The sequence below is a fragment of the Alexandromys fortis genome, unplaced genomic scaffold (genome assembly GCF_014885135.2).
Source record: "Alexandromys fortis isolate MF-2015 unplaced genomic scaffold, M_Fortis_MF-2015_v1.1 scaffold_0, whole genome shotgun sequence".
Taxonomy (NCBI): Eukaryota; Metazoa; Chordata; class Mammalia; order Rodentia; family Cricetidae; genus Alexandromys; species Alexandromys fortis.
This window is the reverse complement of record NW_026067949.1, coordinates 12,598,424-12,618,547: the sequence shown is the minus strand read 5'-3', so window position 1 is coordinate 12,618,547 and position 20,124 is coordinate 12,598,424. Positions and strand designations below refer to the sequence as shown.

The 20,124-nt window shown below is 43.1% G+C and overlaps 1 protein-coding gene across 1 annotated transcript in view; it reads right to left on the bottom strand.

Moving 5' to 3' along the window:
- The window catches only part of Zcchc4 (zinc finger CCHC-type containing 4), a 39,645-nt gene that overhangs the window by 3,975 nt on the left and 15,546 nt on the right, over positions 1–20,124 (bottom strand). Inside the window, exons 6-12 of the mRNA XM_050150229.1 lie at positions 15,715–15,787; positions 13,557–13,707; positions 11,981–12,081; positions 4,958–5,079; positions 4,645–4,720; positions 2,238–2,289; positions 1,633–1,777 (exon numbers count right to left, since the gene is read on the bottom strand). Coding sequence (XP_050006186.1) covers positions 1,633–1,777; positions 2,238–2,289; positions 4,645–4,720; positions 4,958–5,079; positions 11,981–12,081; positions 13,557–13,707; positions 15,715–15,787 — 720 coding nt within the window. The remainder of the gene's footprint in view (positions 1–1,632; positions 1,778–2,237; positions 2,290–4,644; positions 4,721–4,957; positions 5,080–11,980; positions 12,082–13,556; positions 13,708–15,714; positions 15,788–20,124) is intronic.

The following is a 20,124-nucleotide window of genomic DNA, read 5'->3' as shown; positions in this document are numbered from 1 at the left end:
TCAGGCTGGTCTCGAACTCACAGAGATCCACCTGCCTCTGCCTCCCGAGTGCTGGGATTAAAGGCATGCGCCACCAATGCCCGGCAAAATGTGTAGCCCAGGCTGGCCTCGAACTCGTGATCCTCCTGCCTCTGCCTCCTTCAGCAAATCCTACCGGCGTGCGCCACCACTACCGGCTTAATTAGTTTTTTAAAAGTATTCTTCTACCTTGAACTACTCAGTAGAAATAATTACAAAGTAAGTTTATGAAAAAGGCATTCTAAATAGGAATCACAGTTCAACACACTGGAACTGTATGGAAAAAGTCCCTCTGGCTATAAACAAATAAATAGACAGAAACAACTATAACATAATCATAGTAACAAAAACTTCAAATACTTGTCAAACTTTTTGTCTTATCAATATCATCAGGCAAAATTTTTAACCATAATCTCAATTTTCACACAATGTTAAATTTAGCTATTTCGTCATCTGCACGAAGTATGTGACACCAAGGTTCTATCTTGTTTTCTAATTTAAATCACTCAAGCAAGAAGATGTGATTCCTATCATCAATTTTAATTTTTTAAAAAATGTGCATTCAGGGGCTAGAGAGATGGCTCAGTGGTTTAGAACACAGGCTGCTCTTCCAGAGGACCCCTGTTCACTGCCCAGCACCCATGTGGAAGCACACAATAGCCTTTATCTCCAGCTCCAGGGCATCTGATGCCCTCTCTGGCCTTCTCAGGCGCCAGGCACTCATGTGACACATACCATGCATGCAGGAAAATCACTCAAACATAGTTCAAATAGAAATATATCACTTGCAATAACCCAGTGGGTATATATACATAAACATGCTATAATTACTGATTTTTTTTTTCTTTTTCAAGACAGGGTTTCCCGTGTAACAAACAGCTCAATCTGTCTTGGGACTGGTTCTGTAGACCAGGCTGGCCTCGAACTCATAGAGATCTGCCTGCTCTGTCTCTCGAGTGATGGTATAAAAGGCGTGGACCACCACCACCCTGCAACTGGACTGTCAAATGTTGGTGGGAGATGTGAAAACAATCATGGAGGAAATAGCATTTAGCTATTTATTTAAGTAGAAAGCACATGTAAATGTTCGTAAGAGGTGGCAGAGTTTACAGAATTAACTAGCACTAGCTTTGCTTCAAATACTCTGGCTTGTTTGCTCTGCTCATTTCAATTTGGTTAAAGAGATCAAGCTGTTGGGCTTGAATCCCACAGAAACTGGTAGCTCCTGTTATAATACAATCAATTCAGCCCTTTTCTGCTTTGGAATTCACACTTTTCTGTTATGGAACGGCCCCATTCCATCCAAGATGCCTGTCTCCTCCTGCCACCAGGTGTCTGCCCTGGTCCTCGCATACAGCCGGACCCGAGTATCATTTCCTAAAGTGAAGTCTGAATTACAATTACAATAAAATTACAACTTCAGCTGGGCGGTGGTGGCGCACACCTTTAATTCCAGCACCCGGGAGGCAGAGGCAGGCGGATCTCTGTGAGTTCGAGGCCAGCCTGGTCTACAAGAGCTAGTTCCAGGACAGGCCCCAAAGCTACATAGCTCCTGGAAAGCTTGACGTCAGCAATCTTTTTTTTTTTCCTAGAAAGTAAAAGACCTCAACTAACTTCTTAGCTCTCTTCAAGGCGCCGATGTTGGGACAACTGCTGCGTTTGTGATCCAATGCACCACAAATAAAGCAGCCATCTCTAGGGCCCGCACAGGAATGATCGGGGAGCGCACAGCGATGGCAGGTGCTACAATGGATCCAGGCTGTAAGAGAAAAACTGAGTTTCAGAAGAGGTTCATTAACATGATTTTTCATTTCATTAACTTCTGAGGTAGGCTACAGGAATAATGTTTACTTCAAATATTGTAGCTGGTGGGCTTAGCTCATTTTAATTTGGCTAAAGAGATCAAGGTGAAGTGTTCGAATCCCACATAAACAAGTAACTTCTGTTATAAAGCAAACAAATTCAGCCCTTGCCCAATACATCATGAGCTGACAGCAGCTGCCACCCACAGTAGAGGCTGGCTCAGAGGCACAGTGCCCAGTGGAGCCAGATGCCACACTGACGTAGGCTAGCAGTCAGCTTTCCCGTGAAAGACATGTGTGCAGGTAATTACAAAAGTCAATGTCGGTCTCTGCATTATTTTCCTTTTATGAATATAATAAAAATTCTATTTACGTGAGCAGAACTAAACATGTTTCCCCTGGATCTCGGACACTTACAAGGTTTTACACACTTTCTGCAGAGAAAGCAATGGCTCCATCTCCTGCCATCCTACAAAAACAAATTTTAAAATGTTCAATTCGTTATAAAAGCCAAGTTCCACAATTAAAAATTAAAATGTCTTATTAAAATATGTGTAAATTATTCATTCCCTATTTCTCCCTTTCCTGGGCTTCACAATTAAATACTCTGATTCTAATTTATGCATTTTCTCCACTTAACTCAAATGCCTCCTTGATGGGCCTCAATTTCCTTAACTATGAAACTAGATTTATCCAAATGATCTTGAAAATCCACTCTGCTTCAAGCCATCCAATCTTCACAAAGAAGGACGCAAATGAAAATTTCAAGAGAATTAATGATTCCATAATTTTATGTTCTCTATACTACATAGCCCTTAATGAAATTCATATTTGAGAGCTTCGTGTAATTTAGCAAGATAGATTACAGGTTACTACTTGAGTTATTTTTTTAAAAAGTGAAATAAAACATACCTATAAAAGTACATTCAATACATATGTGCACTTTACGAATATTAAAATAACTGCCTATCAAGAATTGGGGCCTCTTGAGCCCCGAAAACCTCCCGGTGTAGCTTCTCACCACAGCATCCTTCCTTCCCATTGGAGAGACCTGCTCTGATTTTTGTGACCCTTATTTCCCTAGTCTTGATATTTATCACTCATGTGCATATTTCTAAATAAGTTTTTTCTCCCTCAAGTTTAAACTTTATACAACCTGTACATAATACAAACCATTTCTAAATTAATTGAAAATAGTTGTATGAACCTAAACTTTTCTTTGGAAAATGATTTGTGCTGTTTAGAAAAGTTAAGCTCCATATGTTCTTTCTGAGTAAACTGAGTAAAGACGAACAAAGTGGCTGAGAGGTCATCCTCCTGTCTCCTTAAAAATAAGCAGGAAGCTTGGTCATTATTGCTCAAAGTAGGAAGCAAGCAAGATGTCCTTCGGTAGGTGAATGGTTACTAACTGTAATATACCCAGGCAAGGGCAAGTCCTTAACAAGAATGAGCCATTTAGTCACGGAAAGACAGACAGGTGCTTCAGATGGCCTTTTCAGCTGAGAAGCCAGTCTGAGAAGCAGCACGCATGCTGTGTGACTCCAACATTATGACTTTCTGGAAAAGGTAGAACTCTATAGAGACAGTAAGATCAGTTGCCTGAGGTTAGGGAAGGGAAGGGTGACCAAGCAGTGCATAAATTTTCAGGGAACATAGTGAAGTCACGCTGCATGACCCCAGGGTGGCAGAAGCCAGCCATTTTATATATATATTCACCCAATTAAAAGAATACACAGCACCAAAAGTGAAACTCAAAGTAAAACATGGACTCTGGGGTGAAAAATAAGTGGGTTCATCAACCATCACCCAAGGTATACCCCAGTCCCAGACACTAATGAAAGAAGGCTGTGCAGGGAATAGGAAGGATATACGCATCTCAGTACCTTCTGTTTCACTGTGCAGCAAATCTAAAACGCTTTCAAAAACAAAGGCTCTGGAGAAAAGCACAAGAACTAAACCCATCAACAGGAGACAGGTCTCTTGTTCTGCAGCAGCTGTAAAAGAGCAGAGAGTAACCACCCCTACCTCTCGGGGAATACTTGAGGACTAAAGTGTTAACCCATGCAAAGCTCTGAGGAACAAGCCTGGCACATAAAAAGTGCACAGTACATGCTACTAATCACTGCTTCATCAGAGCAGCAATGCTACCTAATGGTCCAATGCCTGATTTGAAACATCGTAATTTTACCCTTAACAGACATATAAATTCAGCACTTAGTGCCTTATTTGAAACACTCTTGGTAAGTACCATATGAAAATGATTGAAATAGCTATTTACAATGATGAAAGAAATTAAGTACCTTAAAAAGCCTGTTTTAGGGCTGGAGAGATGGCTAAGTGGTAAAGGCATCACCAAGCCTGATGACCTGAAATTGATTCACGGAACCCACATGTTAGAAGAAGAAAACCGCCTCCTGCAAGTAGTCCTCTGACCTCCTCATGTGCCTACACATATACACCTTCCACACACAAGGTATTTTTAAGACTACTAAATTTTTAATTAGAAATAAGGTACTACTATATTAAGATATAGGAGGTGATAATACATATGAATTTAAGTAGTAACAAAACTTTTTGTTGTTGTTGTTGTTTTGTTTTGTTTTCCAGACAGGGTTTCTCTGTATTGCAGCTTTGCTGTCCTGAAACTCACTCTGTAGATTAGGCTGGCCTTGAACTCACTGAGATCTGCTTGCCTCTGCCTCCCAAGTGCTGGGATCAAAGGTGTGTGCCACCACCGCCAGGCAACAAAACATTTTAAGAGTAATAAAATTATCAAACTAACATACAACAAACACATAAAAAATTTTACAGAAGAGAACTATACCTTGGATGTGCAGGAATTACAGTGCACACAGTGCTGATTCTCAAGAGAAACATATCTCTGACAGAGAGAGCAAAATCTAAAGAGAGAAACAAAAAAGGAGCTGCATGGATTCATTGAGATTCACAGAACGGACAAACGTGAACAAGGTTCTTGCTCCAAAAATTGAAGGTAATCAGAATTCAATTCAATGTGAAATTCGGGACCAAATCTAAGAGCAATACAAGAACCAACTGATTCAATATTGAAAGCATTTTACTGTGAGGTACACAGAATTGCATTTTCAGATGACCTGGGAAGTTCAAAGTGGTCTCACCTGTACCCTTCTTCCGCAGGAAGGATTATTTTGTTGGGTGAAATGTTAGTGAAAATCCGCACAGGAGACTGTTTCCGACCTGTCTTTCCATGTTTGTAGAGTGTGTGATTATCATAGTCTACCTAGAAAGTAAAAAGACAATTCACTCAAATGAGCCAACATTCTCTAAGCCCCTTTAACCAATAAACAAACTGATGCCAAGATACAGGCTGAAGCGAGTAGCAAATAAGAAACTCCGAAAAGCAAGTTTACTCACAGCCAGCCTCGAGAGGCCTCCATGGCAGGGACATCTCATTACAACAAGGGTAAGATGTGTTACAACACACTCATGTTGGTGGGCCAGGGAAATGACTCTAACTCCATCTAAAAGGCTCCATAAGAAATTCTGGTCTGTAATTGAGAACTTTATTTCTGATGCTAAAAACAAGGCCTTCGTTTGAAGATGCCAGTGTCACTGAGATGTTCCACTTCCTTGGAGAAATGTTCGTCATTCACCAAGTCAAAGTGCATCCTCAGTCTGGCCTTCCACCCCTGACTTGTCCTTCTACTTTGCAATGGACAGAGGTTAGGTGCCAGACGAGGGCTGTCACTTGTTAGATGACCTTAGACAACCTTGTGAATGTTTTTAAACTTTAAAAGGGGCCAAGGATCCTGATGTTAAGAGCTGCTGTGAGAGCCGGGCGATGGTGGCGCACGCCTTTAATCCAAGCACTCGGGAGGCAGAGGCAGGCGGATCTCTGTGAGTTCGAGACCAGCCTGGTCTACAGAGCTAGTTCCAGGACAGGCTTCAAAACCACAGAGAAACCCTGTCTCAAAAAAAAAAAAAAAAAAATGAGCTGCTGTGAAGGTCAATACTCAGCCCAGAGTCTGGTATAAGGCAGAAGAAGAAGTGAGAACACTTGTGCTTCCGCTCCACACTGACACTGACCTCCCCTAACGTCGGAACTTGGCATTTCAGCCGATTATCTGGACAGGCCAACAAGCATTGTTTTATACTTAAAATTCCCTGTCCTCCTTCAGCCTATTACCCACTTACATTCTCAGGGTGGCTTTTGATCTGTTGTAAATCCAGGTAGCTACTAAATCTGGTTTGTTTTTGTTTTTAGCTCAGTAACACTCAAAGTGTTTGAGCAACACCAACATTACCTGGGTCCTGCTAGAAGTGCAAATGTTTACTCAACCGAGCACCAACTGCATCAGAAACTTTGGGAGTGGGGCCCAGCAGTTGGTTTTAGCAAGCCCACCCCGCACACTCAAGTTTGAGAAGCACTGGTTTAGATCACCCCCAAGAATGCCAGGAGATTGTTATGAGCTCAGGTTATGAGGGCACCAATTCAAGATGCAGAACAATTGCGGGGTGCACTTCTCCAGGATGGGCAGCAGCCACCTCAAGAGAAGTGGGATAAAACCCAGGAGGCCATGGAAGCTGCCTTGGCCCTGAAGAAAAACCCGAATCAGGCCCTCTTGGACCTGCATTCCCTGGATCCTGCCTGCACAGACCCTCACCTCTGTGACTTGTTGGAAAACCACTTCCTGGATGAGGAAGTGAAACTCAGCAAGAAGATGAGACACCACCTGACCAAGCTCCGCAGGCTGGCTAGGCCACAGCCAATAGAGACAGCAATGCCCCAGGCATCCATCTCTGGGCACGGGGTGTCTCTTGGAGCGGCTCACTCTCAATGACTAGGAGGCCTTGCCTTCCAAGAGGGCTCCCTTCTCCACTCTGCACCACCAGACTCAGGACCTCCCTTGGAGCCTTTCAAGCCACTAGGCAGCTTTGTAACTGCCCTGGAGCTCCCACCCACAAAGTCGTGGACCAAGTAAAAAGCTTTTTGAAATATCAAAAGGAATAAAAAGTCCCATTTAGGGCTGAATACTTGGTCTCCACACTTCAGCCAACTGTTAAGGGCCAGGCTTTTAAAGTTACACTGCTTGCCTCTCTCCACAGCTCTGGTTTAACTCAGTGTTACAGATTTACAAGTAACTGCACTCCCTAAGGCTCACTAACAAGCTTCAGCAGTGAGCAGAAGCTAAGTAGATGAGGTGAGGGCAGGGCAAGGGTCAGGTGAAAAGCCCCCAGGGTTTCTGACTGGCTGCCAGCAGGGGCATCCTCAGTCATGCCTTATGGTCCATGAAGGGTGGCTGGAGACCTCTACTTATGCGCAGCATCCCAACAAGGGCAGACTAAGTTAGATGGCATTTGCAGCCCTATGCTCAGTTCCCACATTTTAAGAGAGACACTGATAAAACCGGCTCATTTCTACTGAAAATAATAGCAATGAACAGGATTTATAGTTTAACAAATTGGGGATGTTTGCTCAGAAAAGACAGGGAGGAACTGACAGCTAGTTCATAACTGAAGGGTATCATATGGAATAGAAATTAGACTTATCCTTTATTGCCTCGGAGAATAGAACCAGGAGCAATGGTTAGAAGTTAATGGGGAGCATATTTTATCTCAATATGAGAAAATTCTCTAACGATTAGAGCTATTAAATAAATTGAGTTGCCTTGTAAGGCTGTGGGGCTCTGCGCCCCGAAAGCATCCGAGTGAAGCTGGATGAGTGTTTGTCATGAATTTGGCAAAGAGGATTATTACATCGGGAAGTCAGCCCAGGTAACCTCTACGTTTCTTCCCAACTTCCAAAATCCTTTGTATATATGTTACCTATTAGAGGCAAGACACGAAAATAGATTTTACTTAAAAAAATCAACCTAAAATAGTAGTTGAAGTAATTTTCTTTTAAAGGGATTTAAATTGATAATGTCTCCCCAGTGCACTCCTTTGTGAACTCGAATACATGTGGCACCTTATTAAATTCAACAAAAGATATTTTGCACATAAACTTGCGAGTATCGTAAGAAAAACCATTCTTCCCAAGAGAATGTTATGATGATTTTGAATGCTGGAGAGTGATAGTGTGGGAAGACTCTACTGTGTGGGACGCTCTGTGCACTATACCAGCAGATGGAGGGGCAGTTTCTTTATGGCTTCCCAAGGAGCCGGAGAATGCATGTGTCACGAAGGTGGCTGATTGCTCCATTTTGCATAACCTAATTGAGATTATTATTATTTTTAAATGCGGGTTTGTTGTGCTAATTAACTATAAACATATGGTATGTAAAACGCATGCTGCTAGAGTAAATTAATGTACCTCTAACATACATCCATATTTCATAGCTTCATCCACACAAATAAACCTCCCGTGGAAGTGCTGTAAAGCAAACACAATTTTGCAAATTGCCTCTCGCTAGTGCTAGAGCTGATCCACCATGTTCCCATCATTATCCCTGACATCTCACTCACAATGATGATGAGAGGCATTTTCAAACGGAAAATCTCTCCCACAGAACTGATTAATGTGATGAAGTACTGTATAGAAATGAGGGAAAGCACGAAAATCTCTGCTATTCCCAACTTTTAATTTGAGCCATACGCAAATATGAGACTGAAACTAGTTATATGGAACACTGAGGCCGTAGTTGTACCTACTATGTTCCAGGCAGCACGCCGGGCCACCCTGGCATTCGTACAACTGCTCTGTATCGTTTCACTAAGGTCTCAAGACCATGCCTCAGCTCCTACCGCCACGGTCAGCCTTAACCTCATGTCCTTGGAACCCCGACTTAAAATTCCCACACTGACCTCATCCTGCTTTTTACTCAGTCCCTACTAAGTCTTTACTACACACTAAGTTTCAAGAATGTGGTTGCCTCTTTTTTCCCCCTTTTTTTCGAGACAGGGTCTCACTATGTAGCTCTGGCTGTCCTGGAACTCACTATGTAGACCAGGTTGGCCTGGAACTCACAGAGATCTGCCTGCCTCTGCCTCCCAAGTGCTGGGATTATAGACGTGCCCAAGTTGCCATCTTTTAGTATTCAATAATTTCTCAAAATTCCTATCAAAATATTTTCTTTTCTATTGTAAAAAAAAATAAGATAGAAAAGGTTTCCTACACAGGCTGAGTATAAAAAAATAGCTTTTCAAAGCAAATAGCTCTATTTTCAATACATGAGATGCATTCCATGTTAGGATATGAAGTGACATGAGAGAACATTCGAACTGTGAAACCATCTCACTGGGATGTGATAATCACATGAACACTGCCACTCCTGACCCAGCTCCTAGCTCTTCATCCCGTGGCAGATATCACTAATCAATCCTGCTAGCTTGTCACACGAGCCTGGCATTCTCTGATTAGATCTAGACAGTCACTACTAGAGGAGTCTCAGGCTCAGCGAGGCTGCGCTGCGAGGGGAGCCTGCCTGCCATCCCTCTGCTCTTCCAGGCATTTACTTTATGGGTGAGGCACAGAGATCTGGAAAGCCAGCTGATCATCCCAGGTCACATGACTCTACAGGCAGTGCTGAAACTCAGTCTTCTAACTCTAAATTGGAATTCACCTCCTTCCTAATTCACCCTTCATGAAGTTGCAATTAGGTTTCTCAGTTTCTGATAACTATTTTATTGTCTGTTTATCAAGAACTTAATAAGTACTTAATTGGTGAAGTCCTCGTGATTTATATTTCATGAAGGTTTGCAGCATTTGAGCCATCCACTTATCTGAAAAGTACCCTCCCTAACCCTATAAAAAGATTCAGTGATTATGGCATTTTTTTTGTTTGTTTTTTGTTTGTTTGTTTGTTTTTCGAGACAGGGTTTCTCTGTGGCTTTGGAGCCTGTCCTGGAACTAGCTCTGTAGACCAGGCTGGTCTCGAACTCACAGAGATCTGCCTGCCTCTGCCTCCCGAGTGCTGGGATTAAAGGCGTGCGCCACCACCGCCCAGCGATTATGGCATTTTATTTTAACTTTTTTACTATGTTGTGACTTGGAGTCTTATTGTGGCTTTGGTGACGGTTGGGGCAGGGTTGGAGCTATGTGAAAAGACCTGAAATGCAGGACAGGAGACACGCAGTTTTTGTTTGATTTAGATTTGTCTGCGGTGCTGGGGACTGAACCTGGGGCCTCAGGCATGCTATGTTCTGTCTTACAGATCTTATTCTCATTCTTCTTTCCAGCGGTTGGCTTCTGTTCTATGAAAATCACTGCTTTGCTCCCAGACAGATATACATGCTCTAATCTGAACTTTTTTTTCAATGACATAGTGAACTGCACAATTATTTCCAGTAAGCTTAGGCTGTCAACTATTCCCCAAAGCCCTTTCCTAATGACACAGGCAGGCAAAGAAAGAGACATGGAAATGTCAAGTCTACATTAACATAATTTGTCTACCCTATTAAAGAGCTGCCTTCTTTTGCCCCATCACCATTTCAAATTCTTGCTACTTCTTTGTATACAGATGCAACCACCTTCCAGGTACCTGTGTTATGTTCACAGATAAACAGGGGGGGAAAAGGCTGAGAAAAAGTTCTGCCTACTTGGGACTACCTGAATGATGACCATGCTGATAACAGCCCGGACTCTACGAGTGTGGAGACTGGTTCCACTGTCCATACATTATCTCATGAGCCATCTGTCATCGTAGCTACTAACAGCACTATCGCCATCATCACCGCCATCACCACATTCAATTCACAGATAGGAGTGTGTCAGAGAACCTAAGCAGCTGAGTCAAGACTAAGACCCAGACGGCCTCGATACCAGAGTCTGTGATCTTTTCATTCAATCATTTGAAATACACGGGAAACCTACTGTGCGCCAACCATCACACCAGGGTACCACTTCCTCCAAAGGCAGCAGGTGCCACTGAGACTGGAACCAGTTTAGTTAGTGAACGTTTTTAGATTAAGTCGGCTGTGTCTGCCTTGCAAATGCCAATTCTAGAAACAGCCCTCACTCAAACAAGAACAAAACCCTGTAAGCTTGAAACAGCTGTGGAGGGAACCATGATGTAGGCTATATTTTACCTAGAAGTCAAGGCTGAAATGGCTTACACTACCCACTTTTTGAAAGGACCCTGTTAATATGGCCCGACATCCACAGAAATGTCCACCACACCTGAGAAAATAATCCAATATTCAAAATTTCTACTATGTAAAAATTCTATGCATCAGAAATGCTTACAGCAGTTTCATCTGTAGTGCCTTAAAGACAGAAGAAACACAAGAAAGAAGGAAGTAATTAGAAATTATTAAATAAAGATTATATAGCTACTTCTAAAAGTATGTACTTTTAAGAACAGAGAAGAATTCCAGAAAGTCTTTTAAAACTGGCATTGTAGGTGCAGCCCCCCCCCCCCCCCCCCCCCCCCCCCCCCCCCCCCCCCCCCCCCCCCCCCCCCCCCCCCCCCCCGAGCCACACCCCCCCACCCACCCCCCCCGTCCCTTCAATATAATCTTCACGACAGCACGTGCCTTTGAGAGCAGACAGATGAGAGACACCGCTGTCTTGCAACAGCTGGGAAAGACGTTTACAATTTCATGGCTGAAAACTTCAGTCAGTCAATTATTGAAATCTCAAAAGGACAACTGAGTACACAGAAGAAACAGTGCTAACTTGGTGAACACACCAAGTACTAGGGACAACAGGGTTAACTTTAGAACCCCAGGAAAGGAAGTTGAGGCAGAGTGGAACTTTCTGGGCCTTGGCCTGTATGTAATCTCGGAGATGCTCACGTCAAGGGCCGGCACACTCACACACAGATCTCCGCTGCTCTAGACACCCCACTACTTTCCGATAACCTGTGAATGGAACACAGCAACATTCCTATGTGGTCCTGGGGATGGTGCCAACCAAAGAGTAGATCAACTGATCTAAAACCCTAGCTGCACTCTGCGCTCATCTGGGATACCTGAAAAAGCATTTTTTTTTTAGGGCTTTATTCTGTGATTTTATTTGGCAAGGGTGTTCTGTTTTGTTTTGAGTGGGCATACTCAAGAATCTGTATTTTTAGCAAGTACCCTAGAAGTTGCAGACACTAGGAGCCAGAAGTAGCCTATACACAGTATAATTTCGTTGTTTATATAGTTCAAAACACTTTAATTTACTAAAATCAAAGGCTAGTCTTTTCAGAATATTCCAGCAGCACAACCATTCCCCAGCGGCACCGGTGTTACTATACCTGGTAATCCAGCATGGTGAAGCTTGGAAAACACTGACAAATCCGGGACTCAAAAAAATAGGGGAATATCCAGAAAATGGGCAGTTCTTTGTGACTGTCATCTAATGAATCACACAGAAAAAACATAAATGCATACATAAAAGAAAATAAGAAATCGATTCTAAAAACAGAACTAAAGTTTTCAATAGACATTTCAGTTGTTCAATACATATGTCTGTCACACAGAAAGGGAATTCCTACAACAGCGCCATTCTGCCTTGAGCATTCCCAAAGGTTAATGGAAATATCACATGATTAAACACTGCACAGCCTTTACCCTTCTGATTAGTTGATCGTAAGAGCAGCGAATAATAAGTGTTATTTAACAATCCTGGAAATTCTGTCCCTGAAGCACACTACTTACAGCTCAGCTAGTGGAGAGGCCTCACCACATGCCCCGGACACTCGTGGAATTTAGCAGCTCACAGGCTAGAAACTCCATCTAAAACTGAATGGACTCACTAATGGGATAATGGAATGAAACACTTTGAAGTCTCCAGGCACTTCAAACTGAGAAATTTCCCCACTTGTTAACCCACCTCTAGAGCTAGGAGTCTACGTTCTGTTACTGTTGATTGCCCACTTGGGTGTCCAACCTCCGTTTAAGTCATGCTGAAATTCAAGGCTCTGGGCCTGAGGTTGATAATGTTCTGGTTGGTGTTTATGATAATGTTCTGGTGTTTGGCATAAGCTAAAATCATTTGGGAAGAGGGAACCTCAACTGAGCAAATGTCTCTATGAGATTGGCTGCTGGGGTATTTTCCTGGTTCATGGTTGATACGGGAGGGCCCAGACAATTGTGGACAGTGTTGCTCCTGGGCAGGAAGTCCTGGGATGTATAAGAAAGCAGGTTGAGCAAGCCATTGGGGGGGGGCGGGGGGGGGCAACCAGTAAGCAGCCTCTTCCATGGCCTCTGCACCAGCTCCCACCTCTAGGTTCCTGCCTTGGCTTCCCTCACTGGACTGTGATTCAGGACGTGTAAGTCAAATAACCCTTACCTGTCCAAGTTGCTTTTGGTCATGGACTTTATCACAGCAATAGAAAAACTTTAGGGACGGGAAAAGTAAGGGCCACGGAGCTCACTAATCTAGTCTTAGCATCTAAGCAGCGCCTACACACAGCAGCCACTAAGCATTTTTGAACAAATGACAGCAGTAACTGTTGTGCTTCACAATGCTCCATAACCTTACAACCGTGTAACTGAGAAGCCCTTCGGAAACATGAGTAGGGTAAAAGGAAGTGTCCCAGGATCATGAGTCTGCCATGATCAAATCAACACGCTTTTAAAGAGTCCAGGAGCTGCATACTGCATCCGTGCTGGCTTAGCTAGTATTCGCAGGAAGCAGATACATAAACCCATGCTCATTTTACAGCAATTTAAAGTAAAAAAAAAAAAAAAAAAAACACGCTTTTAAAGAGTCCAGGAGCTGCATACTGCATCCGTGCTGGCTTAGCTAGTATTCGCAGGAAGCAGATACATAAACCCATGCTCATTTTACAGCAATTTAAAAAAAAAAAAAAAAAAAAAAAAAAGTACCTTGGCTTTGACCTTCTTTCCACATAGCAATTAACTTCTTGAATGTAATAGCCAGAGGTTCAACCAAGCCACCAAAAGGAGGGTCTGTCACCATAATCACTCCTTCACCTTCCTCTTCCTGTAAGAATGCCTTGCACACTTCAAGGGCAGCCTGTAACAAATAAAAAGTCATTTCTAAATTAGAACCAGCCCTTTATCCTATTGGGAGATGCATTAAGCTTGGTCTCTCTCAGGACTGGAAACGTCACCAAGTCACCCTGCCACTGCAGAGTCCCTCAGTGACAACCAAAGTCTCTCAGTCACACACGTCAGATTTTATCTTTGGGTCCCTGGATAAGCAGGTTTTTAAATTGCAAATTCAAATACCATCACTATCAGACAACTACACATTTCAAATAGTGAAATTAAAGAACTAAATTTAGTAACCCGAAAAAAGAGAAAGCTGTCACCCGTGAAAACAACCTACACATTCAATTCAACAAACAGGAGCAGAGGCGGTGCTGAGCCTCGAGGACACGAGGAGGCCAACTGTGGTTTTTGCTGTCTGTCTTGTCTACTGCCACAAGTTCAGCTTAAGAACTGCTTCGAGTCAGCAGGTAAGCATGCACACTCTGAGTACTAGGTGAGCGGCAGACATAGGGGAGCATGCACAGCAAGTCCACAAATGGCAAACCCCATCCGGTCCTGGAAAACTGCACCAGTAACACACTTTCCCACCAAGCTGCTGGTGTTTCCAGGAGCTGCCAAGCTAACCACAGCTAGGAGGTTTACCACTTTCTGCTTTGAGCGCGTTGACAGAGCTACACCTATCATAGTATGGTACTACTAGTTAGTCTACTGACTTGGAAGCAGTTGGCAAATCAACACCTTCAGTATTCAAAAAGCACAAGCTTTTAAAGTTACGTGGAACTTTAGACTTTACTTAGCCTAGTAATGCGACATCAAGGATGCAAACCACTTCCTCACCCATTACCCTAATCTCATGGCTCCCTGCCCCCCATCAAATGGTCACCAACCACCCCACATCAGTACCCCATTAGCCACACCAACATAGCACTTCTAGGCCTCACTCCTCCCCCTGCCCTATATTCTTCAGAGCGGTTCACAGAGCAGGCTGGCCTTGACTGCTACCTGGGAATGGCTGCAGAGTCCACCCCCTGCCTCCTTCCTGTCACTAGCCTAGCTAAAAAATGCTGGTAGGTGGCTTCAGTTCCCATTGTCCTCTACACAGATGGAATCAGTTCTCAAATGCAGAGATACCCTTTGGGAACAGTGGCACACGCCTAACTCTAACAGCTGTTCATTGCGACCCTTGAGTTTGGTGGATTTCATACCTGGAACTTGCTATGTAGACCAGGCTGGCTTCAAACTCAAAGATCTGCCTGCCTCTGCCTCCTGAGCGCTAGGATTAAAGGTTCAGTGAGTCAGCATACCCAGCTCTTACTTATTATTTTAATAACAACTTTAGGTCATGGAAAAGCAAGAGAAAGGTATGGAGTTCACATACAGTCCTTGTCTGGAATATGCATTTAATTACAGTATGGTAGAAAACAAAGAATTTGCCCTTGCTAGGGGTTCAGGGGAGGCTGGATTTGGAACAGAGCTCTAAAAGTCATCAGAGCAAAGAAGCCAGGGACCAGATGGGGCAAAGGCCCTGTGGTGGGGTCACTGGAGTAGCTGAAGGTGTACAGCATGCATCCTCAACACAAACATCAAGGCCAAGGACAGGTAAGTCAGGAAAGGTTAACGGAAGTCAGAGCCCATTGCGCCCTGTGGGCCTTGCCGAGTGTGGCACACTCAAGTGTAATTCCTGCACTTAGAAGGCAGGGCTGGGAAAATTCCCTTAAGTCCAGGCCAAGCTAACCTATTGCATGTGGTGAGCGGCAGGCTAGGCAGACTATATAGTGAGACGCTGTCTGAAGGAAAACAGTGAAAATGGAACAGCGCTTCCCTCCTAGCTGCTCAGTAACAAGCAGTGAGGGAGACTGGTATAACTCAGAGGTGGAGCACCTGTCTAGCACACCCGAGGCCCTACATTCCATCCCCTGCACCACTAGACAAAACAGGGAAGATACACGAAAAGATAATTATAACAAAAAGGTGCTCTCAAATGTGTTAATCAACAATAACAGAAGGAGATGATGGCCATAAATCTTACCTTTCCATCAAAGAAATGATGGTTGAACATGTTGTAGTGGCAAAAGCTATCTTCCAGATAAAACTGCGAATACCTATAAAACAATTCATTACCAAATGACATACCCCGGCACATAATATAGCAAATAAACAAACATTAAAATAGGATTTTAAACCCCAAAATCACATTCTGATTAAATTTCATCATCCTTAGTTTTTTTAAAGATGAAGAATACTTTACAAAAAAAGTTAAGTGAATCTGTAACAGTACATACTGAACTTATTTTCCCAAGTAGGCCAGTGCAAAACCAAAGAATAATCATACATAAAAGATACAGGTTCCAAGTAGCTGATGGTATAGGCCTGTAAGCTCAGTGTTTTGGGAGGTTGAGGAAGGAGGACTGCAAGTTTAAAGCCAGCCTGGGCTACAGAGTGAGTTCAAGGGCATCTTGGCGAGACCCCTTCTCAAGTAACAAAGTAAGGGCTGTGAGTAGGGCTCAGGGACAGAGCGCCTGCCAGATTGATATTCCTGAAGCCCATGGTCAACTCTCTGAACCACAAAACCAGCAATCAAGACCCATGTTCTTATGGACCAGACCACCACACATAAACGACTGGGCTAGACATATCGTGCAACGTAAGTTCGCGGTGTGTTTACATTTAAGATATGTCTCTCCTGTTAGTAGTTTCTTAAAATCTTATTTTTAATTATGTGTATGTGTGTGCGTCTATGTGTATGGGTTTGTGAGAGGTGTCTAGCCTCTGGTGTTTGTGAGGTGCCTGCTGTGGGTTTCTCAAGAGCAGTATATTTTCTTCTGAGCCATCTCTCCAGTTCCTCATGGTTAATCAATTTAAGGAAATATTAAGTCAACATTTCTGTTCAACAGCTATTATTTCTTCTGTGATTAACAAAAAAAAGCACTTAATGCAAAAGTTTTCCTTGTCTAATACAAATTAGTTTAATAAAATATATTTCTCAATATAATCCTGAAAAAAGTATGAGCATTTAGTGTTTGCTAAATTTGTGCCAGGAGAGAAGAATATTTATTTACTGAATGATTTATTCTATTCTAACCACTACTTTAAAATGCCATCAAAAATGAATCAGAGCACCAGCTTTGGGAATTCACGTTTTATAATTTATTTTTGTTTTTCACTAATTTGCTAAGAAAACCTCATGCTGCACAGCGGCTTCAGTTTATATTCACTTAATTATGTAGAAGGCCGAATCCTTGTTTCCCAGCTGGACTACCTGTTTCTTCATGTGTGTGCCTGGGCCTCGCTGTCTTTATCGCTCTTTACTGAGGTTTTCACACAGAAACTTTGGATACTTCAAAAACTCTTGAGCTTTTTCTATCTTATTATAAATAATTCACGTATGAACCATGCCATCCTTGTTGGAAAGACTGACAAAACTAAAAAGAAAAATAAGAAAATCAGAAATGCAGCCTTACTTTCTAACCTCTTGAAAAGGCCGTGGCACTCACACTGCTTGGAGCACGACCCCTCGCTGTATGGAAGGGGCCGGCACAGCGCGAGCGAGCTTTTCCTCCAGCGGTCAGCCTGGCTCAGCCTCTTCTCATTTACACTGTGGTAACAGTGCAGGCTTGTGGTCTGGTTCAAGCTCGCCGTCCCTTGTGTACTTGTAACCTTAGGAATCAGTCAACCTTCTTGAGCCTCAGCTTCTTCATCAACTTGATTGAGCAAGTAAAACAATGATACATAGCACTCTAAAGTGTGTATTTACTTTAATAAATATTAGCTGTAAAGACTTCTGTCTTAATGCCACCAGTACTAAAAAATCATGTTTTCATTCACCGTATCATAATCTAAACCCATTTTTCCTTGCTCCGCTCCCACTCCTTAATGTTATTTAAGGTGCGGTCAGCATATCTGCTGCTTTCATAAAATATTGATCTGCACTGAAGAAGTAAATAAAGGCTCGAGTGCCTTAGGAACTGTCAAACCACCACATTGGGCTTAACAGCCATTTCCAAACCACAGGGCAAAGCCAATTCCTATTAGTAAACAAACATATACTCCAATCTAATTAAATTTCTGAAAGGGTCTTATTTGTTTGTTTGTTTGTTTCCATCTTCTGAGACAGGATGACAACATTCTGTAACTCAGACCGCCCTGGAGCTCACTGTAGCCCAGGCTAGCCTTGAACTCACAGTGGTCGTCCTGCTTCAGGCTCCCGAGTGACAGGACTACAGGCTTGCACCACTGTGCTCCACTTTTCATTGTCTAGCCAATACTGTACAGAGAGCTGTCCACCTCCTGTCATTTGAGGGTGTTCTGTGCTTTAAGAAAGCGAAATACAATCCCCTTTGAATTTAGTCTCTAGTTTTTCATTGCTTCACAAAGGCAGAGTCAGTTGTAAAAACTGAAAAGAGGATTTGACTGACATCCAGCACAGCACATCTGGTCAAAGCGTCCTGGGCAGCAGTATGCTGAGCCAGAGCAGGGAAAGGCCAAGATTTCAGCCCTAAGTTTCCATCAAACACAAACAAGGGAACATAATTATTCATATTTTAAATTATATAAAAAAATCACCCAACATTGCCCTCTTAAAATGAAATTGGCCACAAAGAATTATTCTCTCCACTGAACAAGGCAAACAAAACCAATCAGAAAAGCATGCACTTGAAAACCGCTCAGAAGGACATTGGCTTAATTTGGCCATTCATTCTCTTTAAATGAGAGTCAGTCACCAAGTGTGAAGCACGCTCTTCCACAGGAAATGTAATCAAGAGCTGAATAAAATTACTTCATAAATGAACCTAAGAAATTCATTTTTTGCTCTAACTTTATTTGGATAATAGTTTGCCAAATAGAGTCTCACATCTTTCATGCTAAAATTAGAGTGTATAGAAACCATCTTAGCAAATGTTAACTTCTCATCACTCAGTCCCCACTATCTATAGCCCATAACAGAAAACACTGCTGTTGAGGTACTTGGATAGCCTTAAACAGGCCTTTCATGGGGCAACAGGAAACTAGAGTGCCTTGAACTTATGGCAATCCTCCTGCTTCAGCCTCCTAAGTAGCAGGATTACAGGCATGAGCCATCAGGCCTAGCTACTGGAGTTTCTTGTGGGAGCTACTAATGTGACCTATGAGACTCACCTTCCAAGTACATACCCTCCTGCCAATGGCCTCCCATCAGGTCTCAAACAAATCCTAAAGGCTCTACTACAACACAACTTTAGGAAAGAATGGAATACACAGTTTTTAAAAAGAAATTGATGTCTCTATGCAATGGATGTTAAACAGTCACAAAAAGAAAGGAAATGCTGTTGCACACTGTAGGTATAAACCGTGCAAACACAATGCTAACTAAAGGAAGCTAGACACAAGGTCACTTACTAAATGGGTCCATTCATAGAAAATGTCCAGAACGGGCAAACCCATGGAGGCAGCAAGTGGCTGCTGTCAGGAGCAGCGACCATGAGGTTTCTTTCCTGCAGATGGAATGCTCTAACACAGGCACGGTGGCTCACAGCTGTAATTCCTGCACTTGAGAGGCAGGTGGGGGATTAAGGCACATGTTCGAGGCCAGAGTGGACTATATGAGACCTTATATCAAAAGCCCCCAATAAAGAAATAGAGAAACCTGCCCAACACATCACTGACTACATACTGGAAACCAGTGAAACACACACCTCAAACTGGTAAATGATAATAATTACATCTCAATTAAAAATAAAGCTGAGGCTGGAGGGATGGCTCAGCAGTTCTGAGCACATACTGCTCTTATAGAGGACCCAAGTTCGGTTCCCAGCTCTCACATCAGCTGGCTCACAACCGCCTGTGGCTCCAGCTGAGAGGTCTAATAATGCCCTCTTTGGGCCTCTGAGGGCACCTGCATACATGCACATACTCACACACAGACACACAGACACATAATTTTAAATAAATCTTTATAAAAGAAATCTGTATTGCCACTTCGGGAAGGATCGCTCCTGTTACACACAGACAAGTTCTGTCAATAGGGATAAGTGGTTAATGGGCCAATCCTGCTCCTGTGGCTCAGCTAGCGGGATGAAGAACCAGGATCTGCTGCTGCAGATAGTATAGTTGACTTGGAATTATAAAGAAAAATACGTCATAAAATCTGTACTTCTGGAGGTGATGGGTGTGTGGTAAGTGAGAAAGTCAAGGCTTAACACTGGCAGTCTTGCAACCTTCCTCAATCATTTCTCCACCTTACTTGTGGAGACAGGGTCTCCTCCTGAATCTGAAGCTCACCTTCTCAGTGAGGCTGGCTGGCCACCAAGCCCTAGGGAAACTCCCATCTCTGCCTCACAGTTCATTCCGTCATACCCACCTTTACCTAAACTCGGGGCCTCAGGCATACATACCCCCCTATTCCCACTCTTTAACCCCTGCACCATCTTCCCAGCCCCACAGCTGTGCTGTTTCATGTGAC